Source organism: Cantharellus anzutake (assembly GCF_015039405.1).
Source record: "Cantharellus anzutake strain C23 chromosome Unknown EI90scaffold_20, whole genome shotgun sequence".
In the NCBI taxonomy this organism is placed as follows: domain Eukaryota; kingdom Fungi; phylum Basidiomycota; class Agaricomycetes; order Cantharellales; family Hydnaceae; genus Cantharellus; species Cantharellus anzutake.
The window spans coordinates 379,639-402,908 of NW_024066970.1; the positions used below are offsets into that span (position 1 = coordinate 379,639).

Genomic DNA, 23,270 nt, shown 5'->3' on the forward strand with positions numbered 1-23,270 from the left:
CATATTGGCAAAGGATACCTATAAGAGAGTGCAACTTTCCATGCTTGATATGGTCACATTTCCTACCCTCCATAATCTGTGCGCATATTGCACCATAGTGTAAGCCCGATTAAAAATCAGTGAAGCAGTGGCAATAGACAAAGATGAATTTGAAGCATGGAATATATGTAAGTAAACCTAGTGGCCTTCTACTTTTTGGAAATATTCTAAACTCTGGATGCACTGACCCGCCATAACTCCGCTCCCAGAAAGTACATTATGCATAACTCTCGATCAAGAGTGCCTTGCCTTGGTGCAAGATTGGGATAACGCCAAAAATGAAGAGATATCGTTGCGTGTACATACGCGACGGATCTTTCCGGCTCACTTTATGCTTTCCCCCCACTTCAAGCCACCATCTTTACCCGTTCTTCTTCGTGCCTTCTTTTTTGCCTCATTTCCCACCTGTATTTTGGATAGTGGATTCGCTCAAATCTATTTTGGCTAGGGCCCGGTTCGGTTCGGTCCCGGTCCGGCGGAAGAGTTCCTGCACCACTAACCGAGTAATGTAATTTTTAATCCGTATGGAATCCGCTTTCAGGTCCCCATTGGTAGGATTTGCCTAAAATTTGCCAGGACTACCTTGATCTCTGAAGCCGTGAACAAAAATGCTTTATGAATGTGTGCGCAATATCGATCAACATGGTGCAATTAATCCTTCGGTGGTTCGGTTCGGTTCGGTTCGAACCCGTTTGCAATAACCCCCCGACTTAGAGAACTAAGTTCCGAACTCCGGTTCACGGTTCGGTCCCGGTGAGAACCGCGGCACCCTAATTTTAGCCTCCATCGGGAATCTGTCGGTAAGAATGAAAAATTGTGCCAGCGTGAACTTCAGGGGACTAGTAAATGTCCGTGCAAAGTGCAATGCCCATTCTTTAAATCGAATGCTACAGTGTAGTGAAGGGTGTTGGTGAAAACTAACCAGTTGTTGGGTGACACATAATTAAATGATGTAGCGTGCCCATGGCGCACAAAAGAAGAGGGGAAAGAACATCCGCGACCGCAATTCGATGATCGATGATTTGCCGGAAAGTTCCGCCGCGACGGATTTCGGCGCTCAGTCTCCTGTTCAGTTAGGCCCTCTGACAAGTCGGACCTGTGAAGAAGACTGATTCGGTATTTTTTTCGCTCCAGTTGAAAGGCCCGTCGAATAGGGAAATGAGTGATGCTGTATGTTCATGCGGTCAAACTCTAAAATGAACCTTTTCACTGCTTTGCTCACCTTCATGCTCAGAGGTTGCCCGAGAGGCGGACTAACCCATTAGACTGTATCGTGTCGCCTTGCGATCAACTGGTCCTCGCCATGCCTTTCCCTTTTTCCTGATTGATTGTTCACGGGAGAAATGGTTGTTCCTGAAATGCCATCTTCCGAACTGCCCGTTTCTTATAATCAACTCTGATATCATGATCTGGTAAACACTCGTCTCCACATGCTTCTTCCACTGATGCAGAAGCAAATGAGATGTGTTCCTTTCATGGGTTGTCCAAAGTAGGAAACCAAGGAAATGCATAGCACGATAACCTGGATATAAAACGTGGGTCGTCGGGTACTCGAGTATCCCCTCATTACCTGGGGAACATATAGCGCAACGCCTGGAACATCTTTGGTACGGTCTCTTGGGGATAACCATAAACAGATCGTCTTTGGCGAGCCCCCTAGTTTACTAGAAGAAATTCGAGTTTGATCCATCTTCTCATGAGCCGGACGGATGCGGATACACATCATGCGTGGAATGCTTCCAGACGACGAAGAGTTTAGCCATGACTCTGCCCATAAATCCACAGCAAGTCCCAATCGCCAATGTTTTTCAAGGTTACCAGGCATGTTATTATTTGCTTGTTCTCTCTGCATCGTATTCGTGCTTGCATGGTCGGCGCATCGTAATTACATCATCAACACGACGACGGTTATCCCTCAGCTCAGGCTTCTCCGTCCCAAACGCGATGGGAAGAAGCTTCAAGGAACAGCAGTGGTGGCTGGAGGAAGGTAAGTCCCACTTTGAGAGAAGTTCCTACCTTGTTACAGTCCCTTGTCGTGTCTTTATCATTTCCCAGCATTGCAGGATATGCAACTGCTCGCGTTCTGTCCGATTACTTTGCACGCATTGTTATCATTGAGCCGGATTACCGAATCGAGAGAACTGCAACGCGTGTTGCTCAGCGTGGTCACTGCCATGTCGCGTTTCCACTGATGGTTATCATCTGTCGAGCACTCTATTCGAATTTTGATGAGGTGGCCGCAAAGATGGGCTGTCCAGTTCATCCTTGCTTCCGAAGGTGGATATTGGGTACGTCCTGGAACTGCTGGCCCACGGCAGCACTCCCTGGGTGTGAGTATCAGAGGGTCATGTGAGTGATCAAGTTGATTACCCTGGGTCTCCTGAAGTTAGTAATCTTCGTTGATGTTAGAGTGGAAAGGGTCCTCCGCGAACTTGCTGCCTCTTACGCAGGGGATTCTTTGGAGGCTATACAAGGAACCGTTACCAGTTTGCATGCTTCCGTGCCATCTTCGGCTTCTATCTCTGCCGTGTCCTACAGACCTTCGATGGGATCAGCCGAAACTGTCACAATGCCCTGCGTGTTTTTTGCGGATTGCAGTGGAGGAAGTGCAATAGCATCGAAATTGCTTCCCCGAGCGACTAGCAATCACCTAGAGGCTCGTTCCACAGCAGCTGCGGTGGCGCAACGCTGGGGCCCATATACTCGCCGTTCCTATGCTCTGGACGCCATGTACAGGTGCTTTTATGTTCCCGTGAAGGACGAGAAGTTGAAGCACCGAATTGCTGGCCTAGTACCACGGAATGACCCCAACTGTGGAAATTGGGCCGGACTGAAAACGTTATACGCCCAAGCCCCTCGTCCTGATGAAGCGGGCAGCGGAGGTCCAAAGGAAGGGATCATCATCCAGAAGGTTCTGGATAATGAATGTGTGTCTCTATCTCTATATTCGTACTTGACATAAACATACTTTCCTATTTTTAGTGCTTATCAGTTACGGCGCTTTGGGTGATGTGACGCCACCCAGCAATCTTGCTCAGCTCGACCTAACTGTTCGTGACACGCATGAGAAATTATTCAAGCTCAAGCCGTCGCTGAAGGATATTTCTCTTTGGGTTTATGCCCTATTTGACCTTCTCCGAGAAAGTCAAGTGGATGACAAGATCCAAATCCTTTCTTCTAAAATAGTGTGTATTCGGGTGGTCCAATGTTGTGGCAATATCCTTAATTTTTTTTAAAGCGTCCCTCGTGTTACATTGACTATTTATCGGCGCCTACCCCCAACAATTTCGTAGCCATCGGAGATTCCGCCATGTGTACGATACCCACTTCCATAGTGGCCACATAACTATGTACTGACGGTGAGCTCTCCCTTAGGCACGAATCCTTTCTTCGCCCAAGGGATGCCGAACGTATTCAAGAGCGTCGTTATGCTAAATACGACCTTACACAAGCACATCACTGGCTTCCCCAACCATACCAACATCTCCTCACTACCGATTTCGCGTTCCTATTTCGCGCTAGCCAATCAAATATGCGGGTACACCTACAATGTCATTCGTTCATTTGACTATGGCCACCCAGCGACGAAGCCTCAAGAAGGAGAAACCCTGGAATACGGTGCCAGATTCAGGGAATACTGGAATTATCTAGATAAGGCTAGTCAGTGGAGTACAGCGGTGGCAAACGCCGTTGATGAGGTGCGTATAGGAACCAGCCCATATGTAGATTTGTTTAGCCCGCTGGTGATGGGGATGGTCTTGTGGGAACAACTCCGAGGTCGAAATGAAGCGGGGACATGTTGAACTATTTGCCTGCCTCCATCCAACAGTCTGCTGCAGACTCGGTCCTTTCCACCGGGTATTCTGGCCATTCAAATACCCCCACCTGAGGCGAACCCTTGCCGAAGTAGACGCGAAGCCCCTATGTGTATCCAATCGCACAAACAAAGTAGAAGCTAGTTATCATGACATAAACATTACAAATTATAATCTCTTGTCCATGGTAGTGTGCTGCACGGATAAACCAGAATAAGCCTGAAGCTTCCCAGACGTACGTGCACACCAGGTCTGAATGGATATGGTCCCCAACTAGGTGGATGGCAATGCATGTCTTCGTAATTTTGGATCCGCGGGTGGAGAAGAGGCAATGCATCACTGTGCGGTCAGCTACGGACCGATGGAAAATTCACGAAGCAGACCAGGTAAGATCGATCGATGATAGAGAGGGAAAATGTAGCGCCCCTTGAGGCCCCATAATCTAGCTCTACCACAGAAGTGATACAGGGTTCCAACACCATTACTAATTTTAACAGACTAGCTTTTCGTCTTAATAATAATGCATTCCCGCTTCAGCCTAAGAAGCCACACAGGGACACAAGCCCGAGTGAGGGCTGTCCACTATACAGTCTCACCGCCCCGCTGCCGTCTGGGCTGCTGGTGCCAAGTGCTACGCCGCTACGCTGTAGGCGGGCTGTCAGGGCAATAGCCCCGAACCCCGAGTCATATGTAAATTAGATACATATAGTCACGTGGGTAAGCAGGAACCTCCGGGTAACTGCTTACACACCACCGTAAAATACACATACTTGTATCACTTACGGCTTTGTGTGCTGAGCTACCCAAAGACCTCACACTTTTTTAAGTGCAAGAGGTGTGTTTTACAACACAACTACATAATCTTAACATCTGACTCGGAAGCGCCTATGGCGCCTAAACACGCCCACAAGGGCAAAGTCACATCTGCAGCAACACTAAAAAGAAACGAGCGGTTTATTAAGAAACCGCAATCTCCCATCATGGGAGATTCAAACCAAAAGCTGTCGTCAGACGACGACGAGGATCAACATGATCCGGCATTAGCAACCACCTCAGGGCTGGTCCCTGAAGGTTTTAGAAACTTACATGGAGTAAGTGCGGGGCCAAATACCCCCAGAACTCCACGACATACCGATCTAACCCAAGCTGGGGAAGATCCCTCACCTCCTCACGAGGTGATCGACTTGTGCGAAAAATGCATAAACGCCGAATGATCAGCCCAAAAAGCTGATCGGATAGAGTCGCAGGAAACTCCAGGGCCCCACTATCCCCTGGAGTCCCCCTCACGTCCCCAAGTCAAGCCCCAAAGGCAGACAAAGGGAAACAAAGGGAAGAGCCCCCCAGTTGGCTATCCGAAAAACTACTGGACTTGTTCCAGGTTCCATCTGAATGGAGGATGGAAAGTGAAGACCAACTTCTTCTCAGGCTAAAAGCCTGAGAAGGCGCGAAGATACGCCCTGAGAGCAGGATCTCCCAGAGCGCGGAAGCTCCAAAAGAACTTCTGCTGTTTACACTCCCACACACCATGCCAGACAAGGCAAGGTCACCAACCTCGGAGGAGGTCTCCGAGATAATGAAGAGGAGGCGAACTGAAATGAGGGAGTTCGCTGAGGAAGCCTTACGCAAAAGTAAGGAAAAACCAGCGAACAGACCCCTCTATGAAAGGGAAGCACCCTCTGCAACGGCCTCGCCTAAACAAAGCGAGCGTGGAGTGTTCACTCCAAGAACCCATTCTGGAACCCCCAGAAGCGGAAATGTCAACTGGGGAGAGTCTCTGCTCGCCCAACCAAACTTCCTCCTGGAAAACCAGGAATTGTGCATAATAAATGTGATAAACTTGATCCAAAAAAAGATCAAGGAAATGAACCATAATAGTATGGCTCGTCTAGAGATAACTCTAGAACGAATGGCCAATGCAATCGATGCGTTGACTGAAAAAATCAGCGAACAGACAAACTTGCTGAAGGAAATAAATTTCTCACAGAAGAGTGAGGAAACAAATAAACACCCCTGGACCACGGTCCAGGACATAAATAGAACTTGTGAAAAATTCACGAAAAGAACCACCAGTGAAAGCACACTGGAATATCATCAGCGACTCGACAGAGACGCTAAGGAGATCCTTCTCCCAAGGATAGGAGAAGATGATGCCAAAAGAAGGCATCGTTCAGAGATTAGGAGGAGAATTGGCACGTACCAAAGGTTCGGCCAAACATCCACTTATGACGGACCTCTCGAACAGAGAGGTAACTCAATCACACCCTCTCAAAACAATGAGAGAATACAAATACAACTTCAGGCGAATTTGCCTGAAACCAAAGAAATGCTGCGAGGAAGATTTCCCCCAGCAAAAACCCCCCCAAAGGAGAGATCTCCATTGGATAGCGACCCTGCGAAGGCAGGGGAGCAAGAAGAGTACCTGGAGAAATGGTACGAAAAGGCCATAAGAATGGCCGAAGTGAGAATACTCACTCCCTACCCAGAAGGAGTGAAGCCTGAAGCCCTAAAGAATGGGCCAGCATTCCCTGACAAGAAATGGTCAGGGGAGAACGACATGGAATCGTTCTGGCAGTGGTTCACAGAACTACTGGGATTCCTTGCCTCGCGAGGATGCAAAGGTCCCCAATTCGATGAAGTCCACCTGGACTGCTTGATTCGTGGATTAGGGGGGCCCGCGTTCGACCTCGGAATTAGACTCCGAGACAAAACTCTCCTCAGAGGAGACGAGGGCATGTTCCTCGAAGTTCTCAACATATTGATGAGAACTTTCATTAAAGCCTCTGCCATGCTGAACGTGACAAAGAAGTACCGCAACATCAAATACAAAGCGGAAAAAGGCCTAAAACAGTTCTACCTAGAACTGTCCAAAGCAGCGTCCCAGATGGTGACGCCGCCAGACCAGGCGTCCTTCAACGCCAGGTTCCTAAACTACATTCCCCTCGAATGGAAGAGGGAAATGATTGCTCATGATAGAATCAGAGCAGACTTCTCCTCAAACAAGGAGATGTTAAAAGCAATATCTCGTGTAGATGAGATAATCGACGGGCTGAAGATGTCTTCAGCCTACAAATCAGGTTACTATACCCGAACAACTACCATGGCAACCACGAGCTGCGGTAGAGCCCTCCCATCAGGAAAGAAGGCTGAAGAGCTGAAACCCAGATGGAAAGAGGATACATCCTCAAAAAACTCGAGGAAAACTGACCAAAAGTCAATTCCAATTTGCGGCAAATGCGGCAAAATAGGGCAAACGAAAGATTGCCCAAGACACAATGTAACAAGCGATGAAAAACCAAGGCACATAGCTGCCATGGAGATCGTGACCTCAACGGATGAAGAGTCAAAAAGCTCATCAGATGAGAAACCAGAGAACAACCCTGGTAACTCCGAAGCATCAAGCTTCGAAGTAGAGGACCCATACGAAGGACCTCAATACTCACCTGACTCAGAGGGTGAGGAAGTCAACGTTGGGACCATAAGGATGGGCCCAATGTCAGTCGTCGACCACGACGACATAAATTACAAAATCAAACTGGCTGTAGCACGCCAGCTAGAAAACACGGCAGACGAAAAAGTCGCTGAAGCCTTGGTGGAAGCACCAAGAAAAGACGCCTTGGGGAAATACACCAAAGTACCCAAGGAAAACAAGGACAAAGGGAAGAAGGACCAAAAGTCCATCGAAACCCAGTCCCCCTTGTTTGATGCGAAATTCTGCATCTCAAAAGATGTGGGAAAATACCCCGCAAACAGACCGCTCTCAACAAAGAGAACGCTAATGGCTCACATAAAATAGCAGGCATAAAAGCCTATGTGCTATTCGATAGTGGAGCCAAAATGGACGCTTTATCACCGGACTTCATCCGCACGGTCCACATCCCAATTCTCCAATTGGAGAACCCAGTCGTCCTTCAAATGGGGACGAAAGGAACAAGATCACAGATCCTGTTCGGAACAAACGTGGACATTGAGATCAACGGCCACGTAGAAAAACACTACTTCGATGTAATCAACATTGACAGATACGACGCCATCTTCGGCGCCCCCTGGTTAAACAAAAACCAGGTAAGCTTAGACTTCCGGTCCCACAAAGTGAGAACGGTGAACAAGGGCAACATAGACACCCTTGGAATAAGCGAAGACCGTGTGGCGAGATCACACAGATGGAAAACTCGAGCAAGAGCTCGAGAACAACCAAAAAAGAAGCCCCCCTGACAGGGAGGCGGGATTGAAACACACCTCAGGGTAATCAAAAGAAAATACCCTGAAGGTTGGCCCAATCCTAGTCCAGAAGGACTAGAACTTCCAGACGTACCACACCTGGAAGGTCTCTCCATGAACAACCCCGAGTTCGAAACACTCAGGGAGTGGTGGAGAGAAAAATTCGAAACCGTAATGGTGCCAGCACCATTAGAAATGCCTCCCTTGAGGGAGGTGAACCATCGAATCCCGTTGAGGGGTCTGAACAAGAAATTTTGGGAAAACACCCTGAGATGTCCTGCAGCACTGCAGGAAGCACTAGCGACCAAAATAGATCGCTATGTAAAAGCAGGATGGTGGTATCCTGTGAACAGCAAGCGAGCATGCCCGCTACTGTGCATCCGCAAAGCAGATGGATCTTTGCGCATGGTAATAGACATGAGGAATTGTAACTCAAACACGATCCTCGATGTCACACCAATGCCAGACATGCGACTGATCCAAGAATCAGTCACCAGAGCAACATACCGATCCAAGATTGATATGTCGGATGCGTACGAACAAATACGCGTGGACCCAGACGACGTCCATAGGACAACATTCTCTATGCCCCACGGGATGTACAACTCGAACACGATGCAGCAAGGAGACTGCAATGCTCCCTGCACCTTCCAGCGCACACTGACCTGGGAACTACGAGGAGAAGTAGGCAGACGCCTACACATCTGGTTCGACGATATATTCACCAGCACAAGCTTGGTGGAAAACCACAATAAAGCACTATTGTGGTTGTTCACTCGCCTAAAAGGGGCGAAATTCTACATAAGCCGGAAAAAATTCCAGCCATTTGCCCCAATCCTAGACGTTCTAGGAAGCCGTGTGGATGAACAGGGCATCCATGCTCAAGCGGATAAAATGGAAAAAATCCGCAACTGGCGAGAGCCAGTAGACCACACAGGAGTCCTAAGATTCCTGGGAATGGTAGAATATCTATCGATATTCATGCCAAACGTCAGCGGTTACACAGGACCACTGCAAACAATCTGCTCAAACAAGCAGACATTCAGGTGGACACCACTCCACCAGAAATGCTTCGACGAGATCAAACGTCTAGCATGCAGGGCTCCGATCCTGAAGCCCGTCCAGTGGAACCCACCGGAAAGCCTCTCAGAAGAAGAGAGGACCAAACTCCATGTCTGGGTCATAACAGATGCATGCCCAGCGGGCATGGGTGCATTAATTGGACAAGGCGAAAGGTGGCAGACTTGCCGCCCGGCCGCATTCATGTCCAAAAAGTTCACCAACACACAACATAGGTACTTCGCCTACGAGCTCGAGGCACTGGGTGTCCTCGAAGCACTCATGAGATGGCAAGACGACCTCATGGGAGGCCGTGAATTCACAGTAATCATGGACCACAAAGCTTTGGAATATTTCAAAGCGAAAAACCACAACTTAGGTAGACACCTGAGATGGCAAGCCTTTTTCGCAAGCTTCAATTGTGAAATAAAATACGTGGAAGGCCACAAGAACAAAGTGGCAGATGCACTCTCACGATACTACGACTCATCAATGGACGAGGATCTGCATTTCGACGACTATGTGTCGGCGGACATCCACCTGGACAAAAATGCAGAAGACATTATCCCCGACAGAATTGAGGAATACGAAGAACTGCTACTAAGCAGTACCCTGAGTAAAAACTCAGAGAGAAAGAGACTCGCAGTGATATGTGTGAGAAATACCCTAGAGGAAGCTCTAGGGGGGAGCGCCCAAAATCTGGAAGAAATCATAATTCCAGAAGAGAACCTTCGAAAACAATTCGAAGAGAAAGACCTCATTGAGGCAATAAAATCTGGACACTTGAAAAGCCAGATCCACTGGGAAATCCTAGAGAACCCGGGAAACTTCAAAAACTTCTCCATAAAAGATGGGCTGATAACCTGACTTGGAGAAGGAGGAACGACCCAAATAGTAGTCCTGAAAGGGAACTACGAAAGGAAGTCCATTCGAGGAATAATCCTCGAGAACATCCACGAAACACTTGGACACCTAGGATCCAAGAAAACAGTGGAAACCCTCCGTCGACACTTCTGGTGGAAGTCGATGAGGAAGGATACCCACAAGTTCTGTAGGTCTTGCGGAACTTGTCAAACGACAAAGAAAAGCACCAGGAGAAATCCCGGAATGCTTCACCCACTCCCGACCCCGGAGACACCATGGTCGTCAATAGCCATGGACTTCACAGGTCCATTCCCAACAAGCTTGGGATATGATTACCTCTGGGTAATCATTTGTAGGTTGACGTCCAACGTCCACCTAATTCCAATAAAGACAACAACGAACACACTAGAACTAGCATTTGTATTTCTTCGTGAAGTTGTAAGACTCCATGGTCTACCACACTCGATCATATCAGATTGAGACTCAAAATTCACGTCAAAATTTTGGCGCGAATTACACCGAATACTCGGTGTGCAGTTGAAATTCACAACTGCATTCCACCCGCAAGGCGATGGCCAAGCAGAAAGAATGATACAAAAAGTAGTACAAATACTATGCGCGATGGTTAGACCAGACCAATGCGACTGGGCAGCGAAACTGTTGATGGCAGAATTCACGATCAATGCGAGCTCGAACACATCGACAGGATTTGCCCCGTTCAAATTAATCTACGGCCATATGCCAAAGATGTGCCTAACAGCACCACTCTCGGACTACCCGGGAGTAAATGACTTCGCCCAAAAAGCGAAGGAAAACCTCATGGCAGCACACGACGCGATAATACACAATCGCGCTGCTCAAACAATCCAGGTGAATAAGAAAAGATGCCCGGACCCGCCTTTGAGAAAAGGCGAGCTTGCATACTTATCCATGGATAAGCTGAACCTACCCAAAGGGAGGGCAGGAAAACTAAAGCCCTTATACATAGGGCCTTACGAAATTCTGGAAACATTTCCAGAGACATCAAACTACGTCCTCAAGTTGCCACCACAACTTGAACAATGCGGAATCCACCCAAGATTCCACGTATCCCGGCTCGTGCCTCACGAGCCGAATGACCAGGAAATCTTCCCAAATAGGGAAGTAAACATATTCTACGATTTTGGGGAAGACCCCGATCGCGAAGCAGTAGTTCGTGAAATCCTAAACCATGCATGGGTTCACAACGAACTCTGGTTTAAGGTCAAATGGGAACTAGGGGACACCACATGGGAACCCCTAGGAAATTGCAACGACCTTGTCCACCTGGACGAGTACCTCACCTTACAAAATGTAAGGGAACCAGAAAAACTCCCTATCAAAGAAGACAGGGAACTCTCGGCATCACTACGCCCCCAAAAACGGAGGCGGAGGAAGTAAAGCTGAGGGATGATGGCCCACAGCCAAGAGCGTGGGAAAGTTCTGGGCGAGTAACTCGCCCGGACAGCCACACCATGTACTAGAGATCACATGGGCTAGGCAAGTAACTCGCCTAGACCACGTGAACCACAGGCTCACATGCAAAAGAACACACAACTGCAGCGAATCCCATGCATGCAAGAACGAAAACCCCTCCCACCACCACGAGAAACATAATGACGAAATGTCGTTCTCTGGGGGAGGCAACCCTTGGTTCGATCCAAACAAGCCACCGGACATCGAAATACGACAACCCAGGGAGCAAGGCTCCCCAGAACAACAACAACACCAGGCACAGATAAGCGCCATGGACTACACGACGCACGCAGCACAAATGAGTGCCGTGAACCAACAACCATCTGCATTGCTAACAGGCATCGCATACCCTCAGCCTCCTCAGAGGGGCTTCCAACCATATGCGGTGCAAACTGCACCGATGGCGCAACAAGCGCCATTCCAGGGGCAGCATTTGCTGCTGCAGCCCCAGGCATACTCCCCAGGGAACTTCCCTGGCCAGATTAACCCCTGGATTGGCCAATTCGGCCCAGGACCAACAACACCCCAGCCAAATGCAGGCTGGGAATCAGCCATTGCATCAGTGGTAGCTGCTCAGACAGGTCAGCTCCGTGAGGAGCTGAAAGAAATGAAGTCCCTTGTAGGAGGGAGACGAGGGAGCGACAGCGGCTCCTCGTCCAGACCGTCCAAACGGGCACGGTCTGATAACTCGAGGGCGTCAGAAGATGCCTGCGACCATTGCGCCCACTGGAGGTGCGAATACAACAGAGCATGAAGAGATGCTGAGGGCATCTTCGACTCTCTGAAAGACACAGAGAGAGAAGTCGATCTCCAAAAAAGGGAGATCGAATTACTGAAACGCGAGCTCAGAGAGGCACGCGCACTGGCAGACCTCGCTGCCAAACCCATCATGACGGGGGCCTCCCAGGTCAGGGGGAGGGGATATGGTTCCGGGCCTCATGAGGCGTGACCCCACATGGGGACTAGCGCATCAAGGGGTGGGGCACTGACTATCCCGCCACCCTGTGGGCAGGCGACTCTGTCCGGGTTGCATAAGGGCCTGCCCTCAGAAGGGCAAACCCATGTTGAGGGGAAGAGGGAGAGCGGTAGGCAACCGATGGCAGACCCTAAAACGGGGACCAATGCCAGAGGCGGCGGGCTGCTGAGTACCTCAGCACCCTATGGGCAAGCTACCCTGCAGGGAAGTGTCCACATGCTATACGAGACCACCGAACTCAACGAGTTCAGCAAAGTTGAAGCTCCAGTCAACGTAACATTTGACCCCAACTTCCCCATGAGGAGAATAGCGGGGTCAGAAGCGGCGCACGACGCCGCATACGCTTGGTGGACAAGCGTGAGTGGGAAAGAATTCATACACTGGTACGAACAGGCCGAAGCCGCCTTCAAAAGCGGCAAGGTACACAGAACCCTTTGCGATAAAGCGAAGGAAACCGAGAAATACTTCTTGGGACTCCCGAGTATTGCAAGACTTGCGGAGGAGTATAATTCCCTGGAGAACAAGGGAAAAATCCCCTGGGAAAGTCTAGGCAAAGCCACCTATCTAAAGTCCCAGTTCAAACCACTCAGGACTCCTGAGGAACGTGCCGCAAGAACTGCGGAACGGGAAGCGAAAGCTTCCAAATACCGGGAAAGAGACGCAAGTCTCCGCGCTGGACAACCAGCCCAACGACCACCCTTCCCCACGGGAAGAACGGTAGACCTACCGTACTCCACACCTGAGCCAAGTAGCTCAGGAACACAACAACACGCTCCCACCCGGGAGCACCCACTTCGTTGAGCCCACAGCCTGACAATGTAGCCCAGGCTATGTCATCGCATCCGACACAGCAATCGGATGTCCAGATGAACAACCCGGAGGAAAACCCTCCTCCGGGGCAATGACTCCACCCTTGAGAAAAGGGAAAGTGACACGGTAATATGCCATCGAGGCGCCTGTGAAAACACCTTCCCCCAACTCGAGGCCCCGCACACAATACTGTATGCGAGGAACTGCAAGTAACAATTGCAGAAATCTCCACTCTGCCAAAAGACCCACATCCACCACCGCTCATGTGTAAACACCACTTACACATGAACCCTCACGGAACAAGTGAGGAACACCAAAGATATACAACCTTTGGGTTGAAATTCACTTTCGACAAACTCCACTATTTTTCTCCCTGCGATACCCATGTATCGCCGTTCACTTCAAAGTAACGGCCCACACTCATTTATTTCTTAAACCCTCCCTCTCTCCTTCACCAACATGTATAAAATCGCCCACTTTAAAGTGGCGACAACAAAAAACACTCATTGACAATTCCAAACTCAATGTAAATCAATTATTAAAAACTTGTTTTATTTCACTATCAACCTTGTATGCGTCGCAAATGCAACGCAAGGGGGGAGAATGTCAGGGCAATAGCCCCGAACCCCGAGTCACATGTAAATTAGATACATATAGTCACGTGGGTAAGTGGGAACCTCTGGGTAACTGCTTACACACCACCGTAAAATACACATACTTGTATCACTTACAGCTTTGTGTGCTGAGCTACCCAAAGACCTCACACATGGGGACCTGGGGGTCATCCCCTGGCAATCTATCCATGCACCACACCAGTGCCTCCAAGTCCCATGGCAACACTGTGGTCATTGTCTGTTTCATCCAACATATGGGAGAGGTTAGCCAATTAGCAGTAACTTGCAAAAAGTGTAATGGTGGTTCATGAACCATCATGGAAGTCATGACATTTCATGAATGGTCACCAAACTTCATGAAGCAGCATGAAGTGTCATACACAGTCATGCCAGTTCATGACAAACCATCATGGAATTTCATGAGATGTCATGAACCTGCATGGGGGGTCATGATTGCTCGTGGTTCCAGGCAGGTTTTGAGTGGTTACATGCCTGTCTATGAAGTGTCATGAAGTGTCATAAAGGGTCATGGACCCTCATGGACCTTCATGAGTCTTCCCAAGAATCATTGTGATTGATCATAAATTAGGATTCTTGGTACAACAATGACAATTGGGGCTATAATGGTTAATTACATGTTACCCTTAAGTTGAAAGTGATATGAAAGCATCACACAAGAGGGGGGTTGCTCTAGTTGATTTCAGACTAAGGTCCCTGAAAGTATTTACAAGGTATAAATAAGGGAGAGAAATCATGGGAAGGGCCAGTTGGTCCAGTGCAGAAATGAGTGGGGATTGTTAAATTGAATCAAAGACAAGAACCCAGGTGAAGAATGAATAGGTAAAATATTGACACTTGATCTGCTACTATATTGGCACCCAGGTTGTCAGTTGCCTCTGTCAGAGATGGGATTATTGTCAGAGACTGAAATATTGTCAGAGTCGAAATATTGTCAGAGTCGGACATACTGTCCGAAGGAAGATGGATGGGTCTCTGTCTGAGTCAGGGTCGAAGATTGTGGCGGAAGCCTGTTGGAGCACGCACGCATGGATATGTGGGCAGAAATATGCGGTGCATCTGGAAGCACTGTTCAAGGTTAGCAGAGTGGGATTGTGGCCTCAGCGACTCAGGTGGAGCACTGTGCCCTGAGCTTGACGTTTGGGGGAGATCCTGTATTTACAGACTGACACTTACAGTGGACTTCAAACAAGACTTGTGGGCAGAGCGGACCTGTAGGAGGAGCACGGACTCAGAGGGGGGAAGCCCCCTTCGCAGAAGGAGGGACTCAGACCAGACAGGGGGGGTACTCTAGTTGATTTCAGACTGAGGTCCCCGAAAGTATTTACAAGGTATAAGTAGGTAAGAGAAATCAAAAGAGGGACCGGTCGGTCCGGTGCAGAAATAAGCGGAAATGAGTGGGGACTTATCAAACTAAACCAAGGATGAGAACCTGGGAAATGGGAGGCAAGGAATGAATAAAGTCAAAGCAGATCAGGTACCAATATTGACAGATTAAATGAATGAATAGGAAAGTGCAATAGCACACGGATCAAGTCCCAATATTGGCAAGTTAAGCAAATGAAATGGGTGAACATAATAGGCACTCGGCAAGGAATGAATGAATGCTGCCGAGTGGCAAAAGGCCAAAGGAAAAGTGGGGTCGGTGCACAGCACCAACACAAGTCCACGAAATGGGATGTGGGAATCAGCATGGCGCTGATAAGTCCGCAACAGAGGGTGGTCCGTCAGTGCTGTCACAAATGAGGACAGCATGATGGCCAGCAATGGTACAGAGGGGAGTGTTGACCTGACTACAGGGTGTGGAGGTCAACCAGGAGTGGCAGGGGTGCAGAGGGTGCAGAGGTGGGCAGAGGCCCAGATGTGGAAGATGCGAAATATGTGGAGGATGCAGAGGCAGGGGTGTGAGACCGAGTTGTGCTATAGGCCTAGGAGGAACCAGAGGGACTGGATGCTGGGAGCACCAAAGGCTCGGGAACTGGAAGTGAAGTTGGAATGCCAGCAGGGTCCAGGGTCTGATTGTTGGCAAAGTCTCACTCGATAGGGCAGGGGGCCAGACATCGGATTGAGGGCTGGTTGGATCGGGTTTTGGGTCAGCAGATTCACCTATCGGCTTTGATTCGCCGCTGATGGAGCCCTGGGAATTGTTGGTTGTGACAGCCTCCCTACTTTGCCTCTTTGTTTAATTGTTCATTTCATTCTCTCACTCTCTGTCTCCCTGGTTCTCATCCCTCATTTAGTTTGTCACGTTCACCACTCTGCCTCCCATTCAGGTGCCAGACTGACCAGCCCCTCTTCTGTTCTCCCTTTTGTATTTATGAATTGTAGATAGTATACTACCTATGTACCCAAGTTTGAATGTCAACTAGAATACCCCCCAAGTCCTCTTGTCCATAGTTCACCTCTGACTTTGTCTTCACTTGAGCCTACATCGCCACCAGGTTCCCTCTGCTACACCTGAAATACAGGATAGCCTAGAGCATGTGGCACAACACTCCCACTGAGTTGTTGAAACCAACATCCCAACCCCCTGATGCCTTGCAATGGAGTAACCTGATCACTCACACTGCCATACTCTGCTCCACTTCCCATGAATACCCTCAAGCACCATTTCTGACACCAAGCAGCAAAGGTGGCTGGAGGAAAAGCAGAGTTCAATGCAGTGCCAACACAAGTCCATGAGTTGGAGGTTGATCAGTCAGTGCTGTCACAAATAAGGTCTGTCACATGACAGTTCATAAGTGGACATTATAGCATTTTACATGATGGGGAAAGGTCAAAATAAACATATGACACTGCATGAACCTTCATGACCTGTCATGAAAGGTCATGAAGGTTCATGAACATCATGACCACTCATGAACCTCCATGAGGCATCAAGTCATATTGTGTCACCAGCAGTCATGAACCTTGTCAGCACATGACAGTTCATGATGGTTCATGACAATTTGTCATGAACTGTCATGAAATCCAAAATTTTCAATGTAAAAAATGTCTGATTCAATTCAATTGTCATGACATGTCATGACACCTCATGATTTCATGATGCAGGATTACACTTTTGGAGAGTACCTCCCAATTAGAGTGCAGACCCCAGGGCAATTGGTGTGCACCTTGCAGAAGTTTCACTTGCATCAAAGGTAGAAGTGCCAAAAAGATGTAAGTACTTCTACTAAGTCATAACAATGCACCATGTCCACTCTTATTCATTCGAAGTCATGCACAGTTGTTATAAAAATGGGGCCAAATTGGCCCATTTCTATAGTGTTCAGGTGCAGGGGATAGGGTAGACATAGGTCAGGTTTACAGATATTATGACAGAAGTGGGTTTATGTCATATCCATACAACTCCAGACCTCCGCTCCTGTTCTGGACCTCCATCTCCTCCTCCAGAACTCCACATCCTCCACCACCTCCCCCCCCTGTTGGTTGTTGAGAGCCCACTCTACCTCTGGCTCCAACACAACGTCCAACACTACCTCCGGTCCAACTCCAGTTTACTCTGGGTCCAATCCCAACCTCGTACCTTCCAGACCAGAGTTTGCAATGCTCCATACCTCTGGCTCCAGACTCCTGTACCAGAACCCCATCACACCTCCACCTCCAGACGTCACATCTCTGCCTCCAGACTTTGACCTCTGTCAGGGCACACCCACCTGACCCGCCTCCACCCGGGCCCACCTCACCCGGTTCCCCTTCTCCCACCCTGCACCCCTCCTTCATACCCCTTCCCCCTCTATCCCTCTCCCACTTCCCCTTCTATTTCCATTTCTATTTCTATTTCTATTTCTACTTCACACGGACGACCTTTCCCTTATATCCATGTATTATTGACCTGCCCGCGACGCACACACGACGTGCCTAGCCCTGGACGACCCCGGATGGCTCTAGGGTGCAACCTAGTGCGCGCGCGTGCAGCATACACCCTCGGGATCCCCCACGGGGACACCCGGGTGACTGCGGCTGTATGCGGGGTGACGTGGCGGACCTCATGTGACCCAAGCCGCATGTATATAAACACACCTGGGGTGGGAACCGAAGAAGTAACCTTCTTCTCAACATTCCCACTTCAGTCTAAGTGGCCAGGGATCGCCGTCCCGCATCGGGGCTGCCAGTACGCACGCCCGATCCATCCCCCGTGAGGTCCTCAGCACCGGACGCTACGCCCGGACCGCCTCGACCACGGACGCGACCCTGACAACCTCCTCCTCTGTCTTATCTCCTTGTATTCCTTATTACATTTCATTTATTACGTCTAGCCAATATTCCGGACTTTGACTTCCAACTCCGGACCTCCAGAACTTACTCCAGACCCTGCAGTCTCTACTGTATGGTGTCATTTAATTCTCTTGTTGCCTCCTCCTTATTTAGACAGCTGCTTCCTTTCCATATTAGTCAGCTGTCATTCCCCACAACCCCCTCCACTCCTTCCCCTCTTGGCCTTGCCCTTTTGGGAAGCACCATAGAGTTCCAACCCTTGGCCCTTGGGGTTGTTCCCTCATCCAGTCCCCCTTTGTCCTCCTTCCAGTTCCCTTTGTTCTCTGACTCCACTCCTGTATCATTATATATATGTACTCTGTACATAGATTCCTGTACCCCCAGTCTGAAATCGACAACCATGACGACTGGATTGTCCCCCAAAGAGACTCTCCCTGCTAACCTGAAGTTAAGGACCACCTTAGACAACAAGCAGTGGCACAGCACTCCACTTGAGTCGCTGAGGCCAAGGTCCCTCCACACCTGAGTCCCTTCTCCGCTTCCTGACAACTCCGCACGTTCATCTAACAGTTTACAATGACATAGACATGGGGCTTTTTGTAGGATGGTAGATGGATAAGTTGTTACTATTTACATGTCACATGATAATATAGTACACAGGGCCCATAAGAGGCTAGAAATGGGAAATTTCCATTTCCATCACAACAGTCCCTCCTATGCCCTGGCTGCCACTGCCACTACTCCTGTGGTGTCAGCATTGACCTGTCAGGGACGCGTCTGGGGTGGAGGGGGTGTCACGGCCATGCATTCCGGCCTGTTCCCCACCTGTCCTGATGCCACCTGAGCCCGTTCCCACTATGCGAGCGTGAGCACAAGCCCCAACCCCGGCTCTATCCTCCATGAGGACTCCCTGCTCACTCCCCCGCTTGCCCCTAGGCTCCCCTGCCCCTGGCCGACTCCCCTGCTGCCACACCAACCTTCCTACCCCGAGTCCACCTCCGGCACCATGCCCAGCGCGACTCCTCTACCCTGCCCACTTGGCCCCTACAGGGCCGCTACCATTCCCACGCCTGACTCTGGCCCAACTCCGAGTCCAGTGCCACTATGATACCATCGCTGCTATCATGGCCCTACGCTCCTTCCTTTATTTATCTGTTATTGTTTGTTTTGACCCTCGGTCATTGCTGGCTGCTATGCAGCCAACCCCACTCCTTATTCTTGTTTGCTTCCGGACCCCTCGGCCTCCGGCCCGGGTCCGCTTCCATTCATTTCTTCCTCCTATATATATCCTGTATGATACTTTATTGTACCTTAGCTCTAATATCGATGTGACCACGACCCCTAAGTCCTGACCCCAACAAGGCAACCCCAGTGAGTCTGAAATGAGGGCCAAGAGACAGCTAGGGGGCACAGCACTCCCTTTAGAGTTGCTGAGGCCAAATGCCCTACCCTCGGGCCTTGTTCAAGGCATCGTGGCCATCATGGCCAATAGCAGCCTGCATCGGCGACCTTCGGTGCCGACCCCAGACCAGTGTCTAACAGGGGGCCCGGATGTAGCGCCTGGCAGAGGGACCCTCTTGGGGAACGAAGTGGGCATGCATACTGACGGGCCCGATCTGGGACTGTAGTCCCCTTAGACTGAAGTGGAAAACGTGAATTGTTATTAAAAGGAAGAACTACACTACTTACCTGAAGTGGAAAACGTGAGAAGAAGGTTACTTCTTCAGTTCCCACTTCAGGTACATTTATGTACATGCGGCTTGGGTCACATGACGGGTGCCACATCATCTACGGAGAGAGCTGCAGCCATCCGGGTATCCCCACGGGGATCCCGAGGGCATCCGCTGCAGGTGCATGTGCTAGGCGTAGCAGGAAGTCATCCGGGGTGTCCAAGCCAGATGGGTCAACAGTACAATGATACAAGGGAAGGTGGTCCGTGTGGATAGAAAGAATAAACAGAAAGGGAGAATGAAATAAAGGAGAAGAGAAAAGAGGGAAAAGGGAGGAAAGGGAGGAAGGGGAAGAGGGAGGAAGGAGGAAGGATGGGTAGTGGGGAGCAGGTGAGGTGGGCCCAGGTGGAACCGGGTCAGGCGGGTGTGCCCTGACATGACCCAAGAAAACATACAGAGCCTAGAGCAGAGCAGTTCACAGTTTGGCATGACCAACTTGATGGTGGTGACTCTGTCAGAACACAGCAAGGAGGGAACGAGCATGTCTGGACCTTTCCCCAGAAGGGAGGCCAGAGGTAGAGGACAAGCAGAGGGACCATGGCCTCAGTGACTCAGAGGGGAGTGCTGTGCCAATGTTCGATAACGCTAGTGTTGGGTCCTTAACTTCAGAACGAGAGGGTGCGAACTCTGGGGGGATCTAGTCATTGATTTTGCACTGAAATGCCATCAACTACAGTACATGACCTATATACATAATACAGGACAAATAGGAGAAGAAAGGGAAAACCCAAGATGAACCCACCCACTTGCTGGGTTGGCAAGCTTGTGAGAGAATCGCCTTATTGAGCACTGTGGAGTGGGTAGGTGAAGGGTGGGATTAGTGACAGCTATTGAGTAATGGGAAAACCTTTGCAGGGTTGGCGGAGGTCCTAGGAGGTCTGTAGTAATGTTGGGTAGATAGAAATATTAATAATCTTCTATGATGAGGATATGGGGTACTGGAGATCAGAAGCGGAGGTGGACCAAAAATATACCAGAAGATATGGCAGAGGTGAGGGAGAGGAAGAACTGGAAGTGAACCAGAATGGTGGTGGAGTAGGTCAGAGGTTGGGTGGAGTTGGTATGGATATGACAGACTCCATCAAAGGACCCAAGGCATGCACCACCCATTTCCACATTGCATGCTGGAAAACTCTATGGATATCATGACAAGGATTGAGAGCTTACTGAAATGGACATAAGCATCATCAGCAAACCTGGTATGGACCTCTCAGAGCTGAGCTCTGTGAGCAAATTGAGTCTTTTGCTGTGCACCCTCTACACATAGAGTCAAGAAAATGAAATATATATGGTTTTATTTTCATAAGGATGCAGAAGTGCAAAGATAATATGGATATCCATTTTTGGAAATGCATGTAAAATAGCCATCATCATCACTCGAAAAGCTCTATGAGCTCATAGAGCTTTGTGTTTTTTTTTACTAATGAATGGTCTTCATGTCTCCATGGAATCTGCTGAGTTATCTTGGCACCAGTAGTGCAATGGTAATATGGATATATGTTTCTGTAAATGTGTGGAAAATAGCCTTCCTCATCACTCCAAAGGCTCCAAAGGCTCTATGAGCTCTATGATCTCAGCAGGCTCATAGACCTCATAGACCTTTTGTGTTTACTGATGTATCCATGGAATATGCTGAGATACAGCACCTTGTTTATTGCTATTTGCAAAATTTGAGGAAAACTCCAAAATTCAAAACTTTGCACTTTATCTTTCATCTCATTTCTTGCTCAAAACTCATCCAATTTTGATGATTCTATCTATGTGCATTGGAAAGCACTTAAGTGTGGCAATGTAACCATGCATGTTATGTAGGGTATAAATCAGTTTTAAAAAGTGTCCCAAAAAGAGTAAATTTAAAATACAGCCCAATAAAGCAAACAGAAAGCTGATGTATCCTTCAGATATCATCCATACATCCATACCAAGCCTTTTGAATTGTCAAAATTGGTTGAGTTTTGGGTGAGAAAGGAGATGAAATATATAGTGTAAATTTTTGGATTTCGGAGTTTGCCTTGAAATTTTATGATAGAAAGGTGATTTCAATTTTTTTAAATTATTTCTAAATGTCCTCAAATTTCTCTCCCTAATTTCACAAGATTTCTGAATTTTCCCTGATTTTCCCTGATTTTTTAGAAAATTTCCTTTTCTCAATTTTTTTTGAAAGTCCCCCATTTCTCCCTGAATTTTCTGAATTTTCCTTAATTTTCCCTGACCTTTTTTCAAGTTTTTAGAAACCCCCCAGTTCCCCCTCATTTCCTCCCACCAGTGTCCCCCCATGATTTTCCCCTCATTCTCCCCCTTGTTTCCCCCTGTTTTTCCCCCTGTTTCCCACTCAGTTTCCCCCATTTCCCCCTAAGTAATTTCGGATTAACCCTATTTATAACCCTAAATTCAGTGTATATATCAATTGGGTTGTGTGCCCTTGGTGTGCAGTGCCACATGAGGGGTTGCAAGTTAAGTAGACTGTTGTCCAGTTGACCCTAGGGTAGGGACTTGACTGTGGCCAGTCACATGATACTGTAGTCAAGCTTTTTAATTTTTTGAATATTTTGCGAATTAAACATGGGCTCAGGGTGCTCATAGAGCTAATAGTCCTCTGTGGGCAAATGTCATATCCATACAATCCCGACCTCCGCTCCGGGCTCCTGGAACTCTGAACTCCGACTTCCGGAGCCCTACTTCCCTTCCGTCACCTTCTCCTTGCCGACTCCCAAGAGGTTATCCCACCTCCAGCTCCAACACCACCTTTGGTCCGACTCCGGAACATTCCGGGTCCGACCCCAACCTCGACACCTTCCAGACGAGTATGCAACACCTATGCTCCCGACTCCAGACCTCTGCTCCGGAATCCTGTTTGTGTCTCCGTCTCCGGAACCTCCGGTCTTAGCTCCGACCTCGGACTTTGACCCCACCTCCGCTTATACCCATTGTATTGGTTAGCTCATTCCATTTAATTATGTTTGCCAATATTCCGGAGTTTAACTTCCGAGTTCGGACTTTCTGGACTTACCCCGGACCTTGCAACTATTGCATTGTCCATTTCAATTCCGCTATTCTCCCTCATTCCTATTTGGGCTGCTGCTTCCTTCTATTCAGTCAGCTAGCCATTCCCGACTCCCATCCTCCTTCCTTCCTTCTTGGGCCTTGGCCCTTCATTCCTCCTTTGGGAAACACCATTGAGTCAAACACTTGACCCTCGGTGTTGTTCCTCTTTCCATCTCCCTTTGTCTCCTTTTGTCCTACCCTTGTTCCTTTTGATTCCGGACCCCTCCTTATATACAATGTACCTAGTAACTTGTAACCTCAGTCTGAAATTGACATGAATTCCCCCAAGAGACTTTCCCCCTGCTAGATCCGAAATTAGGGACCCCTAGGACAACCAGCAATGGCACAGCACTCCACCTGAGTCGCTGAG

General features: G+C 48.9%; 1 protein-coding gene across 1 annotated transcript; it reads left to right on the forward strand.

Moving 5' to 3' along the window:
- The first annotated feature begins 1,396 nt into the window (after positions 1-1,396).
- Positions 1,397-4,018, forward strand: EI90DRAFT_3054948 (uncharacterized protein). The gene is given in 8 exon segments (XM_039060120.1): positions 1,397-2,026; positions 2,095-2,388; positions 2,449-2,966; positions 3,022-3,224; positions 3,278-3,353; positions 3,415-3,848; positions 3,894-3,979; positions 3,999-4,018. 6 exon segments carry the CDS (start codon positions 1,749-1,751, stop codon positions 3,840-3,842), a joined length of 1,797 nt encoding a protein of 598 aa, XP_038916746.1. The 5' UTR covers positions 1,397-1,748; the 3' UTR covers positions 3,843-3,848; positions 3,894-3,979; positions 3,999-4,018.
- Positions 4,019-23,270: the final 19,252 nt, after the last annotated feature.